We start from the raw sequence: 25,466 nt of genomic DNA, 5'->3' as shown, positions 1-25,466 counted from the left end.
AGTCAAAAATGGAAGGAAAAACTTCCACCCAATTAAAAAAGTTTACGCATTTATGTAAAATCACGTGTGTATATCTATAAAGAAAAATTTAAAAAAAATGTAAGAGCATATGGGCTCTAGAAGCAGACAGACCTATGTTGGAATTTCAGTTTCACCACTTCTTAGCTTGTGTGACCTCCCTGATCCTCAGTTTCCTCATCTATGAAATTATAGTATTTCCTTCACATGTCTTGAGGATTCAGTGAGTTAAGGCATGTATAGTAGTGTCTGGTACCTAGTAAGATAGTGATAAATGTTAGCTGATACTGTCATTTATTGAGAGAAGACAGAAGGCTAAAGGCTAAGGGAGTAGGGGTACAATTCTCAGAAAGACCTTATCTCCTCATGTTCCAATCATAGTGAACTCACCTCTCTTTCTTTCTCTTTCTCTCTTTCCCCTTCATGCCTCAGTCCTTGCTGTCCTTGTGCTTTCTCTCCATCTTTCAAGATCTCCAATGTCACTTCTTTGTGAAGCTTTCTCTGGTGCCTGCCTCCCAAAGAGAAAGGATCAATCTTCCCTGGAGTCCGGGACTACCCACCACACACAGAAAGTGTAGCAAATTGCACATGGTAAACTCTGGTTCTTGTAGACCTGCCATCACCGAGGCTGACTGTGAGTTCCCTGGGGACAGAGATCATGTCTTATACTTCCCGGTTTAAACAGCTCCTGGCACACAAGAGGTCATCACGAAGTGTTTGCTGAATGGAAGCATGAAAACAGAGGGTGACGGCTCTAAAAAGATGATGGCTCCACTCTTAAGGAAAAACAGAAAGGAAATGGACAGAAGCTGCATCCTGGGAAACTTCAGTTAGACACAAAGAATTCCCTTGGTGAGAGTGTTAGATGCCAGACCAAGTTCCCATGGGACAGTGTGGAATTTCCTTTAAGGGTCTTGAAAAAGGAATACTTCTTATTTTGTGGGTGATTCTGATGTGGGTTTGCTTGAAGGCAGGTCTCCAGCCTGGTTTGAAGTTCATAAAACCACCCATAAGTAATTTAGATGACAGAGAAGGGTCTGGGCTCTTGGTCAGCTGGCCATCCAGATGGTTTCTTGCGCCAAGTGCTAGCGAGGAGGCTGGGAAAGAATGTGGCTGTGTGTGCCTGAATGGAGGCTGGGAAGTCTCTCCCACAAGCCTGAATCCCTGGACGCGAGTGAATAGAGTAGCTTGTCAAGGAGGACCACAACGTCGTCACCGTGTGTTCAAGCACCCACGTCTAATGATCCGATTTCTTTCTTTCAACCGGAAGTGTAGAGGAAGACAGGAAGGAGGGACTGGAGTCCAGAGCAGTGCTGTCCCACCTCCTGTCACATGGTCAGCCCCCCAGGGGCCATCTGGCCCCTGTCACATGCCAGGCCCTGTCCTGATGGAGGTATTAAGAGGGCGACATAAAATGTCACACATTTGATGACAAATAATGAGCTAATTATAGGTAGAAAGTACTATGAAAGGGCAAAATGGTGTGATCAGGAGAAAAGGTGGAAAAAGAAAGATGGTTCCCCTTCACTATCATTCCTCCATCTAACACAGGCAAGGCAAGCATTACTCTCCCACATCTCTTTCACAGATAAAGGTTCAGAAAAGGCAGAAAAACATTTAATAATTGAAAAAAAAAGTCTTTCCAATAATCCACACCCCCAAATGCAAGAAGGACATACAGCCACTGTGTCAAGAGGAACCTTTTAGTTTTAGGGTACACACAAGACCAAGAGGTCACCGAATGTGGTTCGGTGCCTAGAGAAAGGACCTATGAATTCAAGTCTTGACTAAATTTGCCGGTTGGTCTTGGGAAGGCGTATCGGCTACCTGGGTTTTAGCAAACAGAGCCTGGGGCAGGCCTCCTGGGGTCAATGTCACAATACACAGTGTGACAGTTGTTGCCAAATGCTGTGGGATAGAGTGAGTCAAGGCTTTGATCATTTCAGCCGAACACCATCCTGCTTTGGTCCCCACTGGCTGACACCGGCCAGGTAACCGGGTAACACAGGGTGGTGGTTGTGAAGGATGCAGCCTGGCTGGGTACGGCTGCAGGCTCTCCCATGCGCTGACCCTCACCCACCCCGAGCAGGAACCACGTTGGTTAGAGGCTCCCTTGGCTGCTGTGCAGGCTGAACTCAGGCAATCCTGACTAGCCCAGCACAGTTAATTAGCTGCAGCTTAGCATAGTGCTATTAAAAGCAGGGCGAGCCAAAGACACTGTCACATCTGGGTAAGAGAGACGTGTGGTATCCGAGGAGAGGTTGAGAAAGAATTGAGAAAAGAAGGAATGAAAACCCTGATTTAATTCCCAAAAGAGCAAATGTGTTTGAGGTCTGAGAAAATCTTTCATTTACGTGATTTCAAGTGTCAATCAAGTCCATGTCTAACCAAGGTGCTCTTAGGACCAATCATGCGGCCGGAGCTAATAAGCGAAAAACACCAAACCAACCACATGATGTGACACAATTTGAGCTCTGCTCTGGCTGCTAAAAGCAACAAGAGAATGAAAACCTTTCCCATTAGAAAAACCGTAAGAGTAGAAGTGATGGGGGAGTGATGGGGAGTCTGGTGGAAAGGGCAAGGACATAGATAAGATACAAATCCATACATACATTTCATTCTCCACACGATGGGCATCAGTTACACACGTGTGCCACTCAGAAGGTCTCACCTAGGTACCGTATGACCCCACACATCTGTGACACTTCAGATGCTGGGACAATTTTCCAGCACAGGATGTAAGCTCGGTGAAGGCAGAGGTGCTGTGAATCCGTGCTGTTCACAGGGGTAAACCAGCCCTTATTAAGTGGCAAACGAGGACAGTATAAACAGTTCACATGTGACCCACATATTCAATTAGTCACCCCTCAGAACGAGGCACCAGGGGATACTCACTCGCCTTCTGCTTGCCCAGGGCAAGCTTCTGGAGCCAGAAGCCTTGCCCTCCATCCCCAGAGTCCAGGTTCCCCTGCCCTCTCCTTCTGGCTCCTCTGTTCTCACAGCAGAAGCTGGGAGTGAATTGTAAACCTGGGTCCCAGGCTGCAACTCAGGATGTACCTGGAGGGGATATGATGAATGAGACAACTCAATAACATGAGCTGGCCTGGGACAGTATGTTACAAGTGACTGATTTACAACCCTGGGGGACACGCCCAGCCGTGTGGTGGGACTGTCTGTATTTTGGCTCTTTGATTATTCCATCCTGTGTTAATGAAGTTCCAGAAAATGGTTGATTTGACAATCAAATTTAGGAAGAATAAAATATGTATCGTAGGAGATAAAGTCAGAAACATTCATTGGAATGTGACTCTTCGGGGCTTAACTGTTTAACATGCATGACAGCTTCTCCTCAAGGTCACGAGCAGTTGACCTCTCCCTAAAGGAAACCAGAGCTCCCCAGAGCACATCAGAAATCAGCACTGTGGTTGTCACCAGTGACCTCAGGAGCCCAGACTTGTGATCTTTGATCATGGTCTTTGCTTATTTGAAAAAAATATTAAAATACGCATCATGTCAAAACTTTATCAGAAACTCAAGAAACAAACATACCACCAAATGGAAAAGTCATTTAATTCAAAAATCATACTTCCACTAGTTTCACAGGGATTGTCACATAAACCAACCAAAAGTAAGAAAGCCAAGTTTCAGAGGCCACCCAACAGAAACTGTATTTTCTTTACAGATATGCTTAGTGACGCAAAAGCACATTTTTTTTCTTTTCAAGCCTGAACATGGCAAAACTGTTTTATGAATAACAGGGAAAAAGTTCTATTCTAGTCACAAGTTACTTCTTAATTACTAAATAGGATTCTACACACCAGTCGATATTCAATACTGAATCGAAGTTTAAAACAGTGCATTTATGTTTTTCAAAAAAAAACATTAAAGTGCCATTTTTAAGTACTTTATTGATATTATATCACACAGCACTTTATAATATACTCAAAGGTAGCCTAAGTTGTGAATTAAACATGCAAATATTTTCTTCTCCAAAACATGGACAAAATGTCTTTTAGAGTGCTTGTGAAGACTAGCCTACTATGAACCACTAATTGTTTATGAGTTTGATCTTTTTTTCAACATGACTCTTAATAAGTTAATAAGGAATATAGCTATAGATAGTAATCATCTGATAAATATGAACAAAGTTTTCAAATGGCACTTAAGTTACATCTTTGATCATTCTGATAGTCAATCAACAGCCTCTCTTGTTTCTCTGATTCTCAAACTTCAAATCTTAAAGGCTGTCAAGGCTCAGCAACTGCCAGCTTATGTGGGTTTCTAGAAGACAGTCTGTATCTTTACACATGTAAATGTGAGCTGTACACATACATACACAAACACATACTAATACGTATACACTTAAGAATCATCAGATGAACCTCTTTTCACAGGTTCAAGGTTGACCCTGGCATCTGGATACCCAAGGAAGCGGCGTGTAGGGTCTGTTTGGACAATTTTGTAGAAACGGTTGACGTAGAAATGATTGATGTCAAATGTCTTGGCCTCTCCAGGTAATTCTGACACTTTATCACTATTCTTGGTTCTCACTGACTACACTAAATAGAATTTTGATGTAATAGTAATTCCTATACTTACACGGGTCCAGGACTGTGCTAAGCCTTTGCTCTCTAAGGCATTCTGCCTTGAAAAATGGTTTCATCTTGTAGCGTCCTGTAAAACTTCTGTAAAAAAATTAGCTGTGAGCTTTTTATGTGATAGATTTTCCCCCCTATTAAGAACTCTATTTATCCCTCTTTAAAAAAATCCGAAGTTCTTCAGTATGGTTTGCCTTTCTCTTTCTGCTCTTAGCATTACTTTATACCCAATCCTTTTTCTCCTAAGAATACAAGTGCTTCCATTAGGAGATCACATTTCAGCCAGGGCTGGCTCTGAATGACGTCTGAATTCTCTGTATGGCCGGCCTCTCCCTGTGCTTTGGGGAGCCCTTTAGTTAGACAAGTACTGTAGGCGGTGAAAGGAAACAAGCTAATTATGACTTGGTGGAGTCTGGTCTCAGGCATGCTGTAGGTTTGTGCAAGGTCCATTATTCTACGGCTGTTGTCATTTGGAGGCTACATTTAAAGAAAAGTGGTTCAGCACCCAGCACACCAGCCTGGCTGCCAAACACATCTGAGCACGATAAGATACATTTTTTAAACGCCGGCACAGGGTGTGTGAGAGGACACCCAGTTGACTTAGATGTGGGGCAGGGCTGTCTAGGTAAATGATTACTGTCAAGTTTGCCAGTCATGACAGATTAACTCCCTAGACAGTATACCCAGGACATTCCTTTTAAAGTCAGGTAGCTAAGTGGCTGTTTAGTTTCTTCAGGGCTGGCTACCTACTTGGGTAACACGGTTGCTCATAAAACATTCGATGCTAGGGCGAACTGTGCCACGATGGCCACTGTTGTACCTGGGAGTCCTGGGTCTATAAAACTGGGGGGTCCAGACTTGCTTCTTTTAGAAACAGAAGCCAGAGGATGAAAGGTGCCAAAAGACAGTCATGAGTAGTTGATCATGTTATGTTCAGTCGATTATTTCTGTCTCCCTACTCCACAATCATGGATGTTTTTAGAGTCTATACAGTCAAGACAGAGCTTTTGGTGTGACAGGGGTTGCTGTTTTCAAGAGACACAAACTCTGATGGTAGAAGGACTTCCCTTTGAGCTACAGGTATGGCACACATAACTGCAGAGTCCTGGCAAACAGAGAAATCACCCTGTCACTAGCATGACTCTGTGTTGCTAATGTCGGTTGGCCAATACCTGATTGTTCATTTATTCTTTCTCTTTGCCTTTCTATCCAAAAAGCACTCAGCAAGAGGACATGAACTGGAATTATGTTGAAAAAACAAACAAACAAACCCCAGTTTGGTGTGACAGAAGAAAACACACATTGGCTGTAGAAATACTAAAACACTAAGCTAAAAACTGGCTCCAATCCTAGGATACAAAGGCCGGCAGTGCTATACAGGGTCCATCCCTCTATGTTCAGATTTGAAAACAGAAGAGAATAGCATCAGTCTTGAGCAAGTCAGGACTTTACTTGCCTGGGGGGTGGGGGAAGAATGTGAAACTAGTTGTCTTCTCAAGGCATGGCATTCTGTAACTACAGAACTCTGTTGAGTACCTGGAGGAGGTGTGAGAGACTGATCTTGATGCCCCCAAAAGACTCAGGCTATGTCTGCCTACCTGATCCCAGGGCCTTCCAAAAGCAACACGAGGCTCCTGGGAAAGCTCAGGGATTTTGGTCAATAGTATTCCACTCTGATACCCAGTTCACTCTCCTAATCTGCCCTAAGATTCCCCATTCCAGAAGACAGAGTTAGAGGTGGGGAGTAAAGATAGTGGAGGGTAAAACCCACTTTCAGCCTTCAAGTTCCTTCTTATTTGTCGGCTCATATTCTGAACAGTGTCTCCAGTTCTGTAGATGATGGGGAGGAGGGGAGCCTGGCCAGGGAAAGGGAAGCAGAGTAGCCATCTGTCAGGGCCCAGCACGGCCCAGAGAAGCTGGGAAGGGGTCTACCTAAAATTCCCATTGGTAGTAGCTCCATTTCCCTCGGCTTTGGATCAGAGCCAAATGGGGAGGGAGGCACATGCTTCCAAGTGGTCAAGCTGGGGCCAAGTGTTGGCAGGTAAGCTTCGGAGGAACTCCCAAAGCCAGGGCCTGGGACTTCTGGCCGTCCCCACATTAGCTCTAGTTAAGGTTCCAATGGGGCAGGTGGTGATTTAAAACGTCCAATGTGTTAAAAGCATTATGTTGCACTCTTTCTATTTGGAAAGCACAGTGGTATAGAGTGTGCTTGTCCCTCTAGCCCCTTTGAACAGGTCCCCAGGCTGTTCAAAGTCCACAGCGAGTAGGTATAGCCTGCTCATATGTGCCCTTTCTTCTTGGGTTTTCAATGATAGCTTTCCTGAGTCCTGTCTTGGTCTTCTCCAGTCTTAATTCTTGTTCCCTGATTCAGTGGTGGTGTCTCGCTCACTGCTGGGTGAGCTCCTGGGTAATAGCTGTGTCATCCTTGAGCTGATGGAATGAATCACAATGACAAACTCCTATTAACTTTAAAGTCATCTAGAAAGCTATAACAGCACAATCTCCACCCCTCTTTGGGGGTTTTTCTTTGTCTTATTTTGGAGCTATAGGGAATCTGAGATGAATAAACATGTTTAGGGAAAGGGGAAGAAGCAGCATGTCAAGAACTAAAGATCCTAAGAAGCCAGTTTTTCTTGGAACTTAGACACACACATTTGCAAACTAGCTTGGACTCGTTTATAAAGCCTTAGAAGATGCGCAGAAGAGTAAGATACAAGGAGCATGCAATTATCCCATCTTCTGTCCTGGTACCTTGGGGTACCAAGAAATACACCTGAGAAGAAAAATGAAAAGAAAAAAAAAAAATCTAACCCCTGGCCTCACCTGTTTAAATCCTGAGCTTCATCTTACTACTGGATAGGAGTTCTCGGAAAAGTTCATTGCCTGAAGATGCTCCTTCCATCTCCAAATCCAAAGCCCAAGAAATGCTCAAAAAACCACATCTGGATAAAGAAGACTGAACACCATTAATGTGTCATGCCCACCAACAAGAGCCAGCAGAGTGTGTGGAAATATATTCTCCTTCCTCAAGGCCAGAGAAGGGATGATCTTAACTCTCTTCGACCTTGTGTCCCCTCTCTCCCTCGTATACACACCTGTTCAGCAATCAAAGCTTAAATGTGTGAAGCAACTAACTTATAGAATATCAAATATAAAACTTTGCCATATAGTATTTCAAATCACTCTATTTACATGTTTATCTTTTCAAAAAAAAATGTAAAAGATACAGTAATTCAACACAATTCAAGTTTTTCTTTTCCTCTTTAAAGTTCCCTCAAGAGGAATTCCAGAAGCAGGACATACTCTGGAACAATGCCACCATCCCGAGGGGCTCCTGTCCTGGAGAGCTTGACAGTCCCTCACTTCGGAGTTTGTCTGCCCAGAATCACTCTTGCAAGGACATTCAAGTGTGGAAATACTGGGACTCTCTTCTTTGGAAGCCAAGTGAATTTGAAATGTCCAGGCCAAACCTCCCTACCCAAGGCGGTCTTCCACATGATCCAGCCCCTTCTGGACCAGCAAATTCTCTTTCTCAGAAGGTACCCATCCCACCTTCCATGCCCCAACCTTCTGGCATCCTCCTAAATCACAATGGCTTATGATATTAGTCTCATGCCTCAAAAGCCTGAGAAACAATTCCCTTTTTCTGAGTGGCAGTGAACATGTATGTCCTTTTAAACTAGAGGCCATGGGGTTAGTCCAGGAATCATGCCTGAAAACCGCCAGGGCACCAGTGCTGAGCAGCCCAGGGCACTGCCAGGGGGCTAGTCAGTGAAGGGCTACAGGCAGGCAAGGACAGGGGAAGGGACAGGTGAATGGGAGGGAATGAGTCATTGGGAGGGTATTCCCCTTTGGGAGGCAGCATGTTGCCCTCTAGAAAGCAGACACTAGTTGCATGGAAGAACAGAAATATTAAGCCTGTATGTAATTTAATCTCAAGAGGTTACTAGAGTTTGTTCCAAATATATCCTGGTGCTGCTGAAATTCATCAGAAAGGGAGCAGTTCCCAGCTGCTATTCTATCTGCCCCCAAGTAGACCTTGATCTTCGCCTTCAGGTCGTTGGAAAACCATTCAAAAAACAGCCAAAAAGCAGGGAGAAAAAAATACGTCATGCAAAGAGTGTGTTATTTTCTGGTTTGGTTTTAGAGTAGGTTGGGTTGCCGTGGTTACGAGGCAATGGCAGCCCTCGGTAGCAGAGAAGTTCCTAGCTTGGGAGGGGGGCCATGGGGGTGTGTGTGCTCCCCTGCATGAGAGGACTGGACAGAATTCTGCTGGTGCTGGGCCAGTGGCTGCTTGAGAGATGGTGAGAGATTGCATCTTATGTAAACAGCGCCATAACCCTTCTCTATCCTGCATGCAAACAAACAGACCCAGCCGCCTATAGCATGGCAGGTCTCAAGTATTTAGAGGTGGGGTAGAGAGAGTGTCTACTGTAAACAATAGCTGTGGATCCAGACTGGGTCTCAGGCCACTGCCCAGCCCTGTCAGAGCCAGCTATACTGCAAGCTCCTGGGGACTGCTTATATCTCACTTACTTCCTTTTTCAGAAGGTTGGGGTTTGGATGACTACTGAAACAAAATGAGCTCACCCCACGTAGGGTGCTAAATGAGAGAAATGGTTTTGTAAGCCTTTCTTGTTATCAAAATCAAACGGCCTCCTCCGCTGATTTACTTCTGTTTCTTGCAGTATCACCGCACGTCAGCTGAGATGATCATGGGGATGGGTGACACCAGAGTTCCCAGAAACATTCGTGTTGACAGGTAGCAGCAGAGTCAGTCACCCTGCACTTCTCAGCGGCGAAGAGCAATGGCCCACAACACTGGAATCAGCAGTTGTCATGGACACCGTGAAAAGCTCAGCAGTTCTGCCAGGGCCCATGGTTAGAGGAACTCCACGTAGTTCTCGGGGATGAGGCCCGTCTTTCCATTCAGAGTCCCCTCCAACCAGCCGGGCTCCTGAGATGGATGCACTGTACAGGAAGCGGGGAGAGAGCGACAAGAAATGACGTTACAGATAGGGTAGGAGGTGGGTGTGTACTGTGCGTGTGTGAAGGAAGTTTAGAGATTGGGGGCAGTCGCCCGTTAAGTTACATCATTCTCGGATTTGTTTAAACCAGAGTTTCTCAACCCACTGGGGGACCTGGTGAAGGTCATTCTGAACGTTCTCCATAATTAAAAGGGGAAGAGACACAGGCATTCAAAATTCTGCATACAATTTTAGGAGTTTCACGGACTTTCTGAAGTTCCTGGTTTAAACTGTAAAGAAGTAACAGATTTCTGCATTTTAGTTTAGAGGTCACAGTTATGATATCCCACCTATATATTTACCTAGGTATCCATCCATCCAGCCCTGTACTCATTTACCTACCCAGTGTTGACTATGTACCAGATAAAGTACCTATGGAGGACTGCTAAGAACTAGTCCTTAAAGATATGTAGCTCCTGGTTGAGGATTAGCAAATACAAACTACTATACATAAAACAGATAAACAACAAGGTCCTACTGTATAGCACAGGGAACTATATTTAATATCTTATAATAACATAATGGAAAATTATCTGAAAAAGAATATATGTATGTAAAGCAATTATACTCCAATATAGATGTTTAAAAAAAAAAGAATATATATATGTCTAAATCACTGTGCTGTACACCAAAACCTAACACAACAATGTAAAAACAATACATTGTTTTTTACATTGTAAAATACAATACATTGTAAAAACAATGTACTTCAATATTTTAAAAATGCTAAAAAGTCAAAGGAGTCCAATCAATCTGCAGTTATTCATTGCACATATTCTATGTACTGGATGCAAACATATGCAGGTCCTTCTACTCACAAAAATGAAGTGTCAGCTTTAGAAAGTGAAGTCACATAAAAGGAGTAATTGGTTTATCCAATATAATTATTACAAACAATTATTATAAATAACTTTTTATCCCCTTTGCCATGATTGAAGTTTATGGTTAAAGGAAGATTGTAACTTCCACTTTGTGTACTTTGTTGCCAGGATAATTGGTGGTCTATTATTAGTATTTGCTCATGTGAGTTGTTTGTTTTGTTTATGTATAAAAAATTCTATTGATAGAAAAAAATAAAAAAATAAAAAAATAAAATGAAAAAAAAAAAAAAAAAGATATGTAGCTCCTAGACTTCCCTGGTGTTGCAGTGGTTAAGAATCCGTCTGCCAATGCAGGGGGACACGGGTTCGAGCCCTGGTCTGGGAAGATCTCACATGCCGTGGAGCAACTAAGCCCGTGCGCCACAACTACTGAGCCTGTGCTCCAGAGCCTGCGAGCCACAACTACTGAAGCCCGTGTGCCACAACTACTGAAGCCCGTGCGCCTAAAGCCAGTGCTCGGCAACAAGAGAAGCCACCACAATGAGAAGTCCGTGCACTGCAACGAAGACCCAACGCAGCCAAAAATAAATAAATAAATAAATTTATTTAAAAAAAAAAATGTAGCTCCTAATCATGCATTTTACTTCCCTCCGAATCCATACCCTCTGCTTCTAATTTCCTTGCAAATTCCCTCTGCATTTTTGTTTTGTTTTGTTTTGTATTTTATAGTCTTCAAATAGCCCTCTCGTGGTTCCAACCATACCCTTCTTTAGTTTTCTTTCCTGTTCTCTGGAGTTTTCCTTCTTCCTATATACGAGTCTGAAAGCTGTCTTCTCCCTCTCTCTATTGCAATTTAAAAAATTTCTACCCTTTTGATTTTTCCATATCCAAAGAATATATACCCAATGCTCTGTGATGTCACAAGCCATCTCCATGGAAACTACTGTGATACTGTAAAAATTATATACAATCCAGCTGAGTCTGCAAAGCAGCCAACAGCAGGAAGGAAGAGAGAAGGAATCCTGGACTTGGAGAGGAGGGTTGTTCATGTTTTTTGAACTGGGAATATACAAATCACTCTTGGGCGAGGCAGGACATTTGTTCTTACTGTTTTAGGAAAACTCCAATCCTCCGAGATTGTTTGGAGAGAATGAATTTTCCTCTATTCCCTTCCTAGGCCAATTAAGTGACTTCCTGAGCTTGTTTTAGAAAAGCATTTCCGCCCCCAACACTACTATAAAACTCTAGTTTCAGTTTGTAGGGAAATAAGAAAGAAGAGAGACCAAAGGAAGTAAATACAGAAGCAACAGAAGGACACACACTGAGGCTCACAGAAGATCAATGTCAACCTTGGCTAGATCTTGAAGGCTTCTTTAGGAAAAGACAAGGTCAAACATCTATGAGGTGGCCTCCAACACGTTTGCCTGATTTCATATCTCTAGGTTTCAGGAATAAACCCAAGTAGCGAGGGTACTTTGGATTCATGACACCACACAAGGAGGAGTCTGGGGGAGAAGTGCCATGGAAGAAAGAACACAACACGACTTAAAAGCAACCTGGTCTCTCCAATGACCAAGATCTTCCAGCCCACCGCTAAAATGCTAGCACCCAAACACCCCTGCCTTCTGCCCATCCATCCAGCTGATACTGCCAAGATCACTTCAGTTTCTTCAACCTATCAAGTGATAATAAAACTCTCCCCTCCTCAGCGGGTTCTTGTGAGGGTTCAGGAACCAATACGGAGAAAGCACAGTAAATGCTCAGTACAGGTGAGTCAGTAGGAGACCCTGTGTCATTTGATCGGTCATTCAGAATGGTCAGCAGGACTCTCCTGGTAAAAACCAAGTAAAGATCTGGTCTCAACAACCACCTAAACTTGGGGAAATCTCAAATGTTCAGAACCAAAACCAAACAAATCAAACTCACTCCCCAAAACAAAAGACCTAGAAAGAAGAAACCAACCAAACACACAAAATGAAAAACAAAAAAAAACCACAAACCCTCTGCCCCCATTTGACAGGAAAGCTCCTAGTTGAGTTGTTGTTCTACTGGATGCACCGAGTCCATCTCTTTCAGACTTTCTCCCTTCCTGGCCAGCTGTTCAAACACAGCTCAGGTGCAGAGGTGGTAACGTCTGCAAACATTAGAAATGGAATTTGCAGAATAAGGGGAGAATCAGAGGGGACAAAGGAGGCCCTCCAAACTAGAGAACAAGAGATATGTCATGGGGGACGGCAGGGGACAGTGCAGCCTTTGGGTCAGATTGCTGACGCAGAGAAGTCAGCAAGTCAGGCTTTAGTAAGGGATGGTACCAGACCAGGTGCAACAGAACCACCTGGATGCTTATTAAAACTGCAGATTCCTAGGCCCCAGCACACATCAGTTACAGCAGAATCTCTAGGAGTGGGGCTCAGGGATCTGCATTTTAACTCATTCACAGAAAGTTAAGTTATAACTCTTCTGTGCCAAAATGCCTCTGTAATGAGGGTGATAATAAGAATTAACTAATGGAGGACAGAGGCAGCCCCAGATGCCTCTGGCTTTCTGTTGTCTTTTGTTTCCCTTCCTCACACTTGAAGGCTTAGCTGAAGCCCTACCTCCTCCATAAATATCATCATGGAACGCCATCTACCTGCCCCCTCCCTTCCCCTGGCTCCCGGAATGCTCATAGGTCCTTTTAATGCTGTTCAAATGTGTTAACTTTGTTTCCCTAACTAGTTTTTTAGTACATTTAATTTTGTATTCTATCACTCAACATTCTTCACTGACTCCCCTCTGGTGAATTACAATGGTAGAAGCGAACACGCTACAAATGGTGCCTGGGAAACAGCCATGGACTCAGAGAGTTAAATATTTACTGACGCATTTGGACCTAAGGATCCTAGCTTGTACTATTATTATCCCTATTTTACAGATGAGAAAATTAAGGCTCAGAGAGGTAAATTAATTTATTCAGGGTCCCAACGGTAGAGCCAGAATTTGAATCCAGCTTGTGTGATCCCAGAGACCAAGCCCTTTTCCACTACATGATGCCTCTATCCAACCAGAGAGTGTGATCCTTGAGGATAAGAATGGTGATGCTCACGGTGAGCACATACTAAGCAGTGGGCCCTTTGCTAAGTGCTGCCTCTGCATCACCTCCTTCCATCTTCAGAAGGACTATGGAGTTGGTTCTATTATCCTCATCTTACTGATAAGAAACTGAGGCTCAGAGAAGTTAAGCATCTTGCCCCAAATTACACAGCTGGTAGGTGATGGAGGTGGATCTGAACTCAGGACATCTGACCCTAGGGTCTGTGGTCTTAAGCACTACCACGTTGGCCTAGCCTAATGCTCTGGACATCGAGGATGCTCGTAAGTACTTGCTGGGTTGAATCGCACCAATGTCCAACCTTCTGAATCGCACCAGTGTCCCATGTGCTATATAAACACACAAGGTGTTGCAGTGAGCTGTCTGGGCAGCTCTCCAGCCCAGCAGGCATATAATAAATATAAGCTGCTGCTGACACGGGCGTGCTTCCTGCCAACTACTCTCTCTCAGCTCAGTCCATATACACTCCACACACCCCTACACAGGCACCTCATGCTCTCCCCGCTCGTTCGCTCACGGTGGACCAGGAGCAAGTGTGTGGCTAAGATCTCTAGTGGCTGGCTGCCCCCCAGGGAAGCAGCAGTGGCTGGCACAGGTGCAGACCCCTGTGTAGCTGAATGCATGGACTCATTTAACAAACGTTCATTCAGCACCTACCACGAGCCACACACTGTGCTAGGTCCCTGCACATAGGATAGAACAAGCAGATGAGATTCTGCTCTTGGGGAGGGACCATCTGTAGTAAGTAAGCATGTAATTGTAGGTAGTGATGAGGGGAGGGAAAGAGACTGGGATAGGGATGTGGGTGGGTGGCCAAGAGTTCGAAAAGCTAAAACCCGAATAATCCACAGGAGCCAGCCAGGCAGTGGGTAATGCAAGTGTAACGGCCCCTAGATGGGGAGAAGCTTGTTGTGGTTTCAGAACAGTGGTAAGTCTTTCTTAAAAAGCCAGCTCGTCAATGTGTAACTACTCAACTCTGCCACTGTCTTGCTATAGATAACATGTAAACACAAAGGCGTGAGTGGCTGTGTTCCAATGAAGCTCTATTTACAAAAGCAGGCAGCGGGCTGGATTTCACTGGCAGGTCATAGTTTGCCAGCCCTATTCGAGAACATAAAGAAGGCCTGAGAGGCTGCTTTGTATCAAGGGAAGGTGAGAGGGGGCCAGACGGCAGGGGCAGGACCTGCAGGTCCTTGTCAGTAATTCTAAGAACAGGAGGCAAAATAACATGATGTGACTTCCATTTTTCAGAGATCAGTCTGGCTGCTTTGTAGAGCCTGGGTTATGGGGTAAGAGTGGACGCAGCAAGACCAGTGAAGCAGCTGGTGGAAACACCTGGGGGAGACATGGAGAGGCTGGGGAGGCTGAAAGACTCCACCGAGGAACTCTCTGTGAACCCCACTGCCTGAGATATCCTTTATCAGCAAAGGAAACCCAGGGCAGCCCTGCTTTGCACTCACACTGCACCCGGTACCCCAGCAATGAAGGATCCGGCCCATGTCAAATCTTGATAAAAGTATCCCAAGAACCCAATTTTAGTGAACGGCATGTGAATTTTCCAGGTATCACTAATCAGGTTGCTTCTAGATGACTAATGTTCCTGAGAACATGAGTTATTTTTCTTTCCAGTTACTGTGTGAGGTGCTCTTGGTGAAATGGCCAGTTTCCTAGTATATTGGCAAGGGCTGACACTGGAGTTATTTCTGAGTATTGCACAGCCATTGCCCACTGCACAAAGTCCAAGAGCTGACTGAGCAGCCTCTCCAGATTCACAGTGGGCCCCTGGAATCCAGAGGCTTGGAGATTAATCGTTACGAACAACAGACTTTCCCCTCAAGGTGCCCCTCCCTCTTCCTCCTCCTCCTTTCTTCTTCTTCTTGATCCTGAAAAAGACAAGACACACACACACACACACTCACTCACTCTAACTCTGTCATTAGGAAACTTTCTTCTGATTGGTCTGATGATTTAATCTGACAGCTACAGAGCATCCAACTTACATCGTCCTTACCTGGGACCTTCAGCAACAAATTACCAAGAGAGAGAACAAGGAAAAAGATCTCTCTAACATGTGAATAGTGCTTTCCCCCTTTAATGCCCGATTACTCCTAAAGAGGCGAAGGGATGGGGAAAGTAGGGTCGAGGTAGCATTTTCTACCATCCAACCAGTCTAAAATCTGAATCGACATTTTGTCAGATCCTTCTTCGACTGCAGCTCAGTCAACACTGTGAGGTGTTGTCTTTGGGGCTTAATTTGGCCTTTTGCTCTTCAGGGAATTGGAAAGGTCACTGACATTGCTAGTTAAAAAGAAACTAGTGTCAATGAATGCTGCCATGGCCCCTGGAGACCACGGGAAGGCGGGGTAAGGCCTCTGACTCTCTCCTGCTCTCATCTGTCCTTGTAGGATTTATGACAATTACTGAGTGGAGGGGTGGGAGTAGTAACAGAACCTGCTGGGAAGGAAAGGACTTGGCAGTTAAAAATCAAGTGTCTTTTAATTTCTTTTTTTGGTTAGCTAGTTAAACTACTTCAAAAAGGACACTTAAAAACTGAAGAAGGTGGGAATGCCAAATGGTGCAACCCCTCTAGAAATCAGTTGGGCAGTTCCTCCAACAGTTAGACCTAGAGTTACCATATGACCCAGCAAGCCCATGCCTTGGTGTATCACCAAGAGAACGGAAAACCTATGTCCCCACAAAAACTTGTATGCATGTGTCTATAGCAGCATTACTTATAACAGCCAAAAAGTGGAAACAATCAATATGTCCATCAATCGATGAATGGATAGACAAAATGTGGTATGTCCATACAATGGAATATTACTCATCAATAAAAAGGAATGAGGTTCTGAGGCCTGCTACAACATGGATGACATTGAATATAGTGCAAAGCGAAATAAGTCAGTTGCAAAGACCATGAACTGTATAATTCCACTCACATGAAACATCCAGAGCAGGCAAATTTACAGTGACAGAAAGTAGACTAGTGGTTGCCTAGGCAGCATGGAGTAGGGTTGGGGTAAATGGGGCATGACTGCTAAAGGGAACAGGGTTTCTTTGGGGGTGATGAAGATATTGTGGAATTAGATAGTGATGATGGTTGCACAACTTTAAATATACTAAAACCCACTGAACTGTACATTTTAAATGGGTAACTTGTATGGCACGTGGCTATCTCATTAAAGCTCTTTTAAAAATGGAAGAAGGCTGCACTCAGGAAGAGGAGTCCCAAACAAGACACACACTCACACATACAGACCTTTTGAGAGCTTAAACCGACTCTTCCCCCGGGATCAGGGGTCCTTTGTGTTGTCAGAGTGAAGAGCTGATAGGAACACGGCAGTCCCTTGCCCATGGGAGTAGTGGACTGTGGTTTAGAGGACAGACCTTTCAGCTCTGGACTCACCTGTAGATGTAGGCATCTCTCCAATCTTGCTCACTGGTAGGCAGAAGCCCCTCCCCTGTCGACAGCATAGGACACAGAGCCTGTGCATGCATCCACTCTGATTCGTCTGCCATGCAAACTGTGTCATGTTATGGCTGGGCTGTGACTCCCCCCACATGGGCCTATTCAGGGGACACTCTCCAAGGACATGGCCTTAGACAGCCTTCAGTGGACCCACTCCTACAGGTGTGCCAGGACCTAAAAGCTCTAGCTGCTGACAGGAGAGGCAGTTGGGCTGGCTGTTTGTATGCTTTGATTTTTAAAGGACCCAAATGAAAGTTAATGGAACAAAGGTTTAAGGACAGTGCTTTAGAGGCTTTGAGAACCCTAAGTGAGGATGCAGGCCCAGAAGGCCACATGCAGTTGTGGGCTCATCCCCAGCCCTGCTGGCTCAGAAGATCAAGGTCTGCCGAGTGTGACCTGGGAATCCCCCAGGTGCTCTGTGACCTCTTTCCCATTCTGTCTACCCATGCCTGATTACTATCTCTGCCATGCTGAATGCAGGGGCTGGCCACACAGGGGGGCAGTCCCTTTGCATATGGATGCAGTCAAGGCTGTTCCCCAGGAGCCCATCTCTGCTCAGGCTGGGACCTCAGGGCCCTTACAAATAACCAGGACCCAGGGTGTCTAGGTGCAGTACCTACTGCCCAGCTGGGCTGTAGCAGCTAAAAAGGAAAAACTGTCATTGTGAACGATCAGAGCATCAAGGTCTTTTTCTGAGATGGACGTAACGAAATGATGATCATCATCGTCACAATAACAACATACTGAAAGCTTAATATGTGTTGAGTACTATTTTAAACATGTGATGCACACTATCTCAATTTCCTCTCGAAACTGTCTGGCATCTTTCTATAACAGAGGAGAGGACTGAGGCACAGAGAGGTTAAGTCACTACTTGAGGTCACACAGAATCAAGTGGTCAAGCCGGGGCCTGCGCTACGGTGGCCTGAATCTAGAGTTCAGGCTCTCCGGTGCTACATGGGAGCCTTGGCTGCCCTGCATTTCTGGGTCTCAGGCGGGTGGTAGGAGGCATGGTCCTGACCTGGGTGGGACCGCGCAGCCGTGATGGGGAAGGGACACTGGGTAGTGAGCACTCACCCCTGCCACGGAACCCTGCCTCACCCCACCTGAGGTCAAGAAGGGAGGCCCAGAAAATGTCCAGTTCCTGAAACCAGACAGCTGGTTTTTGCTTCCTCCTTTGAGCAAAACAAACAGACCCTTTCACCCAGGGATCCAGAAGGATTAACCCCAAAGGAGAACTACATCTGGGGGAAATCTCAACTGTAACAGAAACTTGGGCCTTTCCCCAGAATCCTGATTTTCCTCGTAGGCAAATAATAAGTTATGACAAATTATAACAACAATTCCATCAATTTGCATTTTGAAAAATATTCCTTTTTTTTTTTTTTTTTTTTTTTTTAGGGAGGAAAACAAACAAATGAAACAAGGAAATGGTGCATCAAGCAAGTCCCAGGCCCATGGGGCAAGTGCTCCGAATACATTTTCCCATCAGGATGCCTGTGCAGGACAGCTGGTGCTTGGCAGGGCTGGTTTCACTGTGGGGTCATCTACCCACTCCCGGCAGCTGGGGGAGGACGAGCAGGAACGCAGCGCAGCTTATCTGCCCGGAGCTCACCCAATGCCGCACCGTCACAGAAACAGGCCTCTCTTGCCATGGACAGTGAATCCCACTGAACCCAAGGATGGGCATAGACCCTGCGGCTTTAGCCTCCTCCCTGAGCTTCTGACCACTTGCAGGATCCCCGTTCTCCACTCCTTCGTCTCCTCCCACCATCCAGCCCCCAGATGCTCAAAGCCTGTGCAGGTACCATCCCATTTAATGCCCACGACACCTCGATGACACTGGCTCCGTCACAGTGAGGAGGTGATTCCACTCGTCCTCTTTTGATAGTGGCTCCTAAAGCTCTGCCGCTGCTCTGTTATTTTGGGAAAAGACACCCCACCCTACCCCATGCTCCTTTTTAGTCTTACCTGTTCTGTTGAGATTTTCCTTAGGTAGAAAGGAACTTTGACAACTCCAGTGATTTATTTGAGAAACTCACCATTATCGAAGACCGTCCCTGCCGTGAATGAGAGCTCTGAGTCATGTTCCGCTTTGCAGGCATATAAGGCTTTTGCCTTCCGGAACGGTGTGCTGGGGGAAAGCAGTTTATTTAGCATTTTTAAAAAACCCTCTGAAAGATATTTAATCTCTCTTTCTCCCCCTTCCCTGCAAGCCACCGAGCCTCCTCTCGTGGGAAGAGCCTGACAAGGCAGTCAGATGGCAAAACACGAGGTGGAAAAGTTGCAAAGGTCACCAGAGCAGAAACGAGAAATATGCAGAGAACAGCCATAAGCCTGGAAAAACCACACTTCTCGTGGGCTCACCTTGTGTCAAGTTTAAACCTGACTTGTAAGAGCTGAACAGTGGGAGGGCAGGCTGGACCCCATTTCTGGAGCAGGACTAGCTAGTGGGGGCAGTGGAGGCAGGAAAGAACCCCTAACTTGCTCTGGAGAACACTCACAGCAGACCCTGCTGAAAGTGGCCAATGCTCAGTGAGTCAAAAGGAGAAATTCAAGCAAAGCCAGGTTTCAGCTCCAGGCCCCGGGCTGACGTTAGCTCTCCCACATGTTACTTATTTCTCATTGGGCTGGTGGAGCAGGATTCCAGAGCTGCAACTCCCGGACCCCCAGGGTAGGGCAGGGAGCAGACAAGGTGTGGGTGTGAGCAGTTACACACGTGTGTGTATGAGCATACGTGTGCACTTGTGTGGGGAGGAAGAAGGGAGAGGGGGCATGATGCAATTTTTTGGGGCCTTTCTCATCCCAGGAGTGCTGACAGCCACTCTCACTGCGAATCAGAATCACTTTAAAAAACGCATATGTCTGGGTTCTACCCTGACTTGCAGATATCAGTATTTTTATAAAGCTCTCCAAGTGACTCTTGTGAGCAACCAGGGCTGAGAACCATCCTTCCAGAGCAGGGGTTGGCAAACTCCTTCTGTAAAGGGCCAGACAGTAAATATTTTAGGCTTCATGGGCCGTATGGTCTCTGTTGCATTTACTCAACTCTGCACTGTAGCACGAAAGCAGCCACAGGCAACATGTAAATGAATGAGCGTGGCTGCGTTCCATCAAAACTTTACTTACAAAACACAGGGGCCAGGCTGGATTTGACCTAATGGCCGCAGATTGCTAACCCACATTCTAGAGTGCAAGTCGCAAGTGCTGGTAAATCAGTTTTTGCCTTGACATCCAACCAGTCCCAAATGAGCTATGGACTTCTCAAGGGTCACAAGAAAAATGACATTTAGCAGTCAAAAGTTGGCTCTTTATTTGCTGAAAGCAATCTCTCTTTTCCTCAAAGCCAGCATATTTAGGGGCTCTAGGGCAGAGTAACAAAAGAGCAAGTAGGTCCTCTGGGTTAGACAATTATTCAAGGGATATATATTATTTGCTTTATCTTTATTTGGCTAATGGAGAGCCTCAAGGACCCAGGGATGCTAAACCTTCATGGCGTATTTATTTCTAGTGGCTGAATGAGTTTTAGCTGAGGCATGGTTGGTCTCAGGTAAATCCAGATAGGATCAGAAGGGGCAGGCCACTTTGGATCCTTATGGAACTGTTGCTCTTGGAGTCACCAAGTCCAGCTTCCCTCTGGGAAGGAGGAGCCATGGATGTCTGGAAACCTATACCAGGGCCAGAAATCTAAAACTTTTAGTCTTGGTTCCATGAAAATTGAAGGAAAGATGACTTAAAGGGTCTGTTGTACAGATAAATGGTTATCCAGAATTTGTTGCCAGGGTGCAGTTTACTGGTGTTCTCTCTGGTCTTCTAGTAGCCAGGAAATGATAACTGGGTGGGAGAAAACTGGGCAAGTGGGAGAACACGAAGTGGGTTCGCTGGTAGTGAAGGGAAAAAGAGCCTTTAGAACGTGACAGCTCCAACTAGTAACCAGCTCTCCCTGTGTAATTATCATTAATGTCACAATCAAGTTCAGGACAAGGGGCACATTCTGTGATCTAAGTAAACCAAGTCTGTGTGTTGGCCAGCAAGGGCCAAACAGCCAATGCGCTGCTAAAATTTTGTTTTTGTTTTTGTTTTTGTTTTTGGAGGGAGTAGGGAACAGAGAGGAGGAGTCATCAGCCAAAACTCCGTACGGACAGGCAAGTGGAGCCTGTGATGACATGGAAGGTGGAAGGAGAATCCAGTAGCCATGAGCCAGGGTCATTGTCCCTTGAGGATGGGGAGAGAGCACAGGGACCAGGGACAGGGAGATAAAAGGTGAGGCGAAAATCATCTGAGGCAAGGCTCCTCTGGCTGGATTTTCACAGAGGTTACTTATTAACCTCCTCAAATAAAGGGAATGGGACAAAACAGGGACAAGCCAGGGAAACCAACTGGGGTATCTGGCAGGAAGTAAGCAGAGGGAATGGCTCAAGTGCCCAAGATTATCATTCAAGAGGAGTAATTTTCCACTAATATCCGGTTTTAGGAATTTAATAATGATAACATTCAATAAAACAGTACATTAAAAATGAAAACAAAGGTGAGGAAAGAGTTTTTTTTTTCTTGCTTTTCTCTCAAATTAAGAGGTGACAGACAGTCTACAAGAAGGTCTTTTCCTCCGAGACTTCCTCCTGCCCCCTTGGGATGTGCACAAGAATGGGAGGGATGATAGAGGGGTGCTTTTAAAAGGAGCTATTCCTGTTCCCCAGGACTACGGTTGCCAAATAAGATACAAGGCATCTAGTTAAATCTGAACTTCAGATCAATGAGGAATAGTATTTTAGTATGAGTATGTCCCAAATATTGCATGGGATATACTTATACTTAAAAAAAATCATTTGTTGTTTACAATTCAAATGTAACTGGGTATTCTGTATTTTCATTTTATTTGCTAAATCTGGCAGCCCTACTCAGGGGAAGGTCTTCTCTTTGTAAAAGTTTGTCAGCCCGAGTCCTGTGTCCCATGCCATACTCTCTCCCTGTCAAAAGCCCTGAGCGGTTTGTGTTAGATAGGGTTTCTACCAAAACAGATCCTGCTGGCACAGAGGTTTTGTTTGTAGGCTTTGGCTCTGATTAAAGAAATAAAAAAAATCCCCCCTAAGCATCTTTGGTTCTTGGGCTCCCTAGCTCCCTATTCTCTGCAAAGCATCTCCACACTGCACACAGAGAGCCTGAGGTGCCTGTGACTCTTCTGTGACACCGCCCTTCAGACCTCAGCAGGGCTTTCAAGGGCATGAACAAGCTTGGAACCTTCTGCTTGTTCATTGTTAATTTTCGCCTGTGAGCGTGGCACAGGGCCAGGAAAAGCACTCAGAGGAGTTTCCCTCAATTGCCCTTGCAAACCCTGCAAAATGACAACCCACTCTGCACTGTACAGGGAGTTGGGCTCAGCTAGACTGGCAGGATGCAACGGCTTGATCATTTAGGCATAATTTCCAGGAGCCCCTGTGTGAATCCAAGTTATGAGTTCGGGGCTGGGAGCTTTTCTAGGGGTACAAGTGAAAGGAAAGGGAACTGCTCCTCCAGTCCCCTTTCTCTGCTGTGCTGTGAAAGGCATCTCCACTCCTGAGCTTGAACTAACAAGCACTAACAATGCTTTGGAGAGGGGAGACCAAGCCACTTCCAGAGGAGATGTTATATAGAAGTTCATGGGCCCATTAATTAGGTCTAATTAAGTTTTTATTTTTAAAAGCTCTGCCCAGGGAAGGAAATCTGAAGGTTCATGTTCTGGAAGTGGGTTTGGGGGAACGTTTCGTTGGACCTGAATAATGGGTGTATGCCCCCACCTCTTGGCTGCACACTGCAACAGCAATTAGGGGATTTTTGCCCTCTCTGTTGGCTAGCTCCCCAGCTGTGTCCCCATCCGTGCTCAGCTTGGCACACATGGTCAGCTCAGTGATAGCCAACTGCAAGCCCTATTCTGCCTTGCCTATTTCAAAAAGGCAGCTTCCTACAGGCTTGTGGAACTGCATCATCCAAATGGTGCCATTATACTGATGGCCAGAGTGAACAGTACTGTGTAACCATGAACCCAAACACATGGGGTGAGCAGATTCTATTGCCACTGTCCACTGCCAATCTGGAAATATCAATACTCTGGGAAAGGAGTAGCTAAAGAAGTAAAATTTGGAAATATCCTGGAAGATGGGAGTGGGGAGGTGGAGATACTGGAGAGGCAATAGGGCCCCAAAGCTTAGAGATATAAAAAAAAGTGAATACCGTCAAAGCAGAGTACACTTCAGTTTTTTAGCTGAATGATTCTACTGTCCTGAGTCCCCCAACCCATTCTGTCCAGGGGCCAATATTCTAAAGATTTTACTTCATTTTGAACAAATTGAAGGGGCCACATTTTGGCTCTGGTTCAGGTCTCCTGGGGCAATCAATGATCTAACTGGAACAACCCAAACCATATCTGGTGTCCTAGAAAGTTAACATCTCCCAAAGTGCCCAGAATATACCTAAGAAATAATTAGGAAATAACTTGAGCGTCAGAAAAAGTATACTCTGAATTTTTATCTTATTCCCAGGGTAAGGATAAAAGAATATAGTGAAAAGCTATCTTTTCCATCTTCAAGGGAAAAGCTAGACAGAAATCCTAGAGGAGCAGGCCAGGCTCTGGGGCCGGGAAACATGAAAACTTAAATTTGGGGCCACCCATGTGTTTGGAGGAAAGAGTGCTGGTTGAGGGCAAGAAGTCCTGAATTCTGGATTGGATCTCATGAGTCATGTGACCATGCACAAGTCACTTCTCTGTGCCTTAGTTTTCTTTCTCTGTAATAGGGTTCAGGCCATTTCTTCTCATTCTCACACGAAGATAGAATGAAATGATAGATATGGAAGTGCCTGGAGGAGAATTAAGTTTATATATATATACATACACACACACACACACACACATATACATACACACACACACATATCTACATATGTGTGTGTGTGTGTGTGTATATATATATGTATGTATGTATAAATAGCATGGGGTTTCTTTTTTTAAAAGTGAGACTCAGCTTTATAAATTATTTAAGCCCCTATGCTGGGCCCACCACCCCTTAGGAAAAAAACCAGCTATGAGAAAAGATGGATGAAAAAATACTGCCAAGGCCCAAAATACTTATGATGCTTCCATTGGGCTCTGCGTTTTGGTTGTCTGAAAGCAGAGATTAAGTTTGAGAGACACACGTGCTCAGGACCTACATAGCAGAGGGATTCTTTTTCCTGGATTTAAACAGCTTCTTTTCTCCAAAAAACTCAAATGTGAAGAATTAAGTGTCATCAAAGCAGGGAAAAACTATAGCTTGGCCCCTGGGGGGAGGAACTAGGTCAACCCTCAGAATGAGGTGTCGCCTGTTCCCATGAGAGCTAAGGGTTCACGACACGTGGAGACAGATGCAGGCTGGGAGCACCGAGCATTCCTGGGACTACATGGGAGGTGAGGAGGCAGCTATGAACAATTTAAAGAGAAACTGCTTCATATCCCAAGCCTTTATTCTGTGTTATATTCATCTCTCTCCCAACTGGTCTGGGTCTCATCAACTAGGTGTCAGTACACAAGGCTGAAAGCCCAACCCCACAAATAAATGTTGCCTGATGCTAACTGATAAAAATGAGGGAAGAAAAGGCCGGTACGTGTCTCAGCACTGCTCCCTTTGATACTATCTTATGCTAAAGCACAGAGAGCCCCATGGTTCAGAGAGTGATCCAAACAGGAGCCCACTCAAGAGGCACTCTCTCCCCAAACTCTACGCATCACGGAAAAATTCAGTAACCAGAGGAAGGGCTCAGAAAGGTGTGGAAAATGCCATGCTGGTTCATGCAAATAGTCCCTCCCAGCTTTGGTCTCTGAGGCTGGAATCCCTGATCAGCTTTGGATAAGCAGGAACGGATTGGTCATCATCCGTGACTTTACCTGGAGTCTTCATGAACTGCTTCTTCTGGCCTGTCAAAAAGCAAGTGCAGGTTTGGATGGCAGGGAACAAAGTTGACGAGGAGGCTGAACACTGCATGAAGAGAGGACCAAGCCAATGAGAGAACAACAGCAGCAACAGAAAAGCAAACAAACCCTGCAACAGACCTGATGGGGGATGAGTCGCTGGACGTGGATGAGGTGGGCATAGGGCTGGATGGCGCCGAAAACATGGGCCAAGATGGCGAGAGGGGTGAAGTTGGGCTTGGATTCGGGGGGCTGCAAGACATAACCACCAGAAAACTCATCAGCACACAGGGAAACCACAACGGGAGCACAGGAGGTTCAGGGGAGGCCAAATGACAGGGAGCTGGAGAGACTGGAGGAGCACTGAAACTGTCCTCAGTGACAAGTCACATCTCTCCAGACCAAACTCCGTGTCTTCCAAGTAATGCCTGCTCTGGAGCTCCTCGGAGTGTTAACATGTCTCTTCGCCCTGCAGAACAACTGCTTTCTAGGTGGTAGGAGCTTCCTTAATTGTGTCCATTGTG

At 45.4% G+C, this 25,466-nt stretch overlaps 1 protein-coding gene across 4 annotated transcripts in view; it reads right to left on the bottom strand.

The window, feature by feature from the left end:
* Window positions 1-3,660: 3,660 nt before the first annotated feature.
* Window positions 3,661-25,466, bottom strand: part of ARHGAP26 (Rho GTPase activating protein 26) — a 470,734-nt gene continuing 448,928 nt past the window's right edge. Inside the window, exons 21-24 of one of the 4 annotated variants that reach the window (XM_036847118.1) lie at window positions 25,084-25,194; window positions 24,919-24,948; window positions 19,067-19,158; window positions 3,661-9,587 (exon numbers count right to left, since the gene is read on the bottom strand). In XM_036847118.1, coding sequence (XP_036703013.1) covers window positions 9,499-9,587; window positions 19,067-19,158; window positions 24,919-24,948; window positions 25,084-25,194 — 322 coding nt within the window. In that variant the 3' untranslated portion in view covers window positions 3,661-9,498. Of the gene's footprint in view, window positions 9,588-19,066; window positions 19,159-24,918; window positions 25,195-25,466 lie in introns of all 4 variants that reach the window. The other 3 variants (XM_036847117.1, XM_036847119.1, XM_036847120.1) reach the window with 3 other exon arrangements.

Source organism: Balaenoptera musculus, chromosome 3 (genome assembly GCF_009873245.2).
Source record: "Balaenoptera musculus isolate JJ_BM4_2016_0621 chromosome 3, mBalMus1.pri.v3, whole genome shotgun sequence".
Classification (NCBI taxonomy): Eukaryota; Metazoa; Chordata; class Mammalia; order Artiodactyla; family Balaenopteridae; genus Balaenoptera; species Balaenoptera musculus.
Note: the sequence above shows the minus strand (reverse complement) of the source record. Positions and strands in the feature narration are given on the sequence as shown.